At 52.7% G+C, this 1,279-nt stretch overlaps 1 protein-coding gene across 1 annotated transcript in view; it reads right to left on the reverse strand.

Moving 5' to 3' along the window:
- Positions 1–272: 272 nt before the first annotated feature.
- GSG2 (germ cell associated 2, haspin) overlaps positions 273–1,279 on the reverse strand; it is a 12,154-nt gene continuing 11,147 nt past the window's right edge. The window contains exon 2 of the mRNA XM_018574994.1: positions 273–488. Coding sequence (XP_018430496.1) covers positions 281–488 — 208 coding nt within the window. The 3' untranslated portion in view covers positions 273–280. The remainder of the gene's footprint in view (positions 489–1,279) is intronic.

The raw sequence follows: 1,279 nt of genomic DNA on the forward strand, positions 1-1,279 counted from the left end.
CATCTGCAGAGCCACACACATGGGCAGATGAGGAGCTGGTACCTGCAGAGCCACACACATGGGCAGATGAGGAGGTGGTATCTGCAGATCCTTACCACACATGGGCAGATGAGGAGCTGGCATCTGCAGAGCCCCACACATGGGCAGATGAGGAGCTGGTACCTGCAGAGCCACACACATGGGCAGATGAGGAGCTGGCATCTGCAGAGCCACACACATGGGCAGATGAGGAGGTGGTATCTGCAGATCCTTACCACACATGGGCAGATCTCTGGTGGGGTCAGTGGAAGAGTTTGTTTCTCTGCAGGATGTCAGTGGCCGAGTTGAACTGACGCACTTCTCTTCTGAAATCGCGCAGCTTGCGGAGCTCCTTCTGGTACGTTGCCGACGTCGGCTTCCTCACATACTGGACCTCACTCAGCAGTTTGTCACACAAGTAATGAAGCCACAAGACATTGGAGTGCGGCGCGTACCGAGACCATCCGTTCCTGCCAAGACCAAAAACACCGCACCAGTTACATACACGTCACTCAACGTGTAACCCTAAACACGTATACTACAGACTCCGCCCATGGGAGGGTACAGGAGAGCTCATATACTAGACTCCGCCCATGGGAGGGCACAGGAGAGCTCGTATACTACAGACTCCACCCATGGGAGGGTACAGGAGAGCTCGTATACTACAAACTCCACCCATGGGAGGGTACAGGAGAGCTCGTATACTACAGACTCCACTCATGGGAGGGTACAGGAGAGCTCGTATACTACAGACTCCACCCATGGGAGGGCACAGGAGAGCTCGTATACTACAGACTCCACCCATGGGAGGGCACAGGAGAGCTCGTATACTACAGACTCCACCCATGGGAGGGTACAGGAGAGCTCGTATACTACAGACACGGAAAGGGCGATTGATTTCATTGGCCGCTGTCCGGGTTGTACATAGGAGATGTCTGAGACCAGTATGAGACGTTGTAAAATGTCTGACTGCAAATTGTATCTCTTTATAAATCCCCCCCGAGGTTGTCTCCTGATCCCTACTATCACAAGCAGTCCTGTAGTGTTGTATACGTGGATGGTCTTCATTGGTTTATGCTCCGCCATCCCCCTTTGTGCTTCACATATAACCTTTTGTTTTATCAAGAAACCTTTGTGTATAGAGAGCGACGCGAGAGCGACTAGACAGCGACTAGAGAGCGAATACACAAGTTGGTGCGATTCTTTATTCCCAAGTGTGCGGAGGAATACAGCGCTCGCTCTGTCCTGTGCGGCGGTAGCG

Source organism: Nanorana parkeri, unplaced genomic scaffold (assembly GCF_000935625.1).
Source record: "Nanorana parkeri isolate BGI_ZX_2015 unplaced genomic scaffold, ASM93562v1 scaffold3453, whole genome shotgun sequence".
Classification (NCBI taxonomy): Eukaryota; Metazoa; Chordata; class Amphibia; order Anura; family Dicroglossidae; genus Nanorana; species Nanorana parkeri.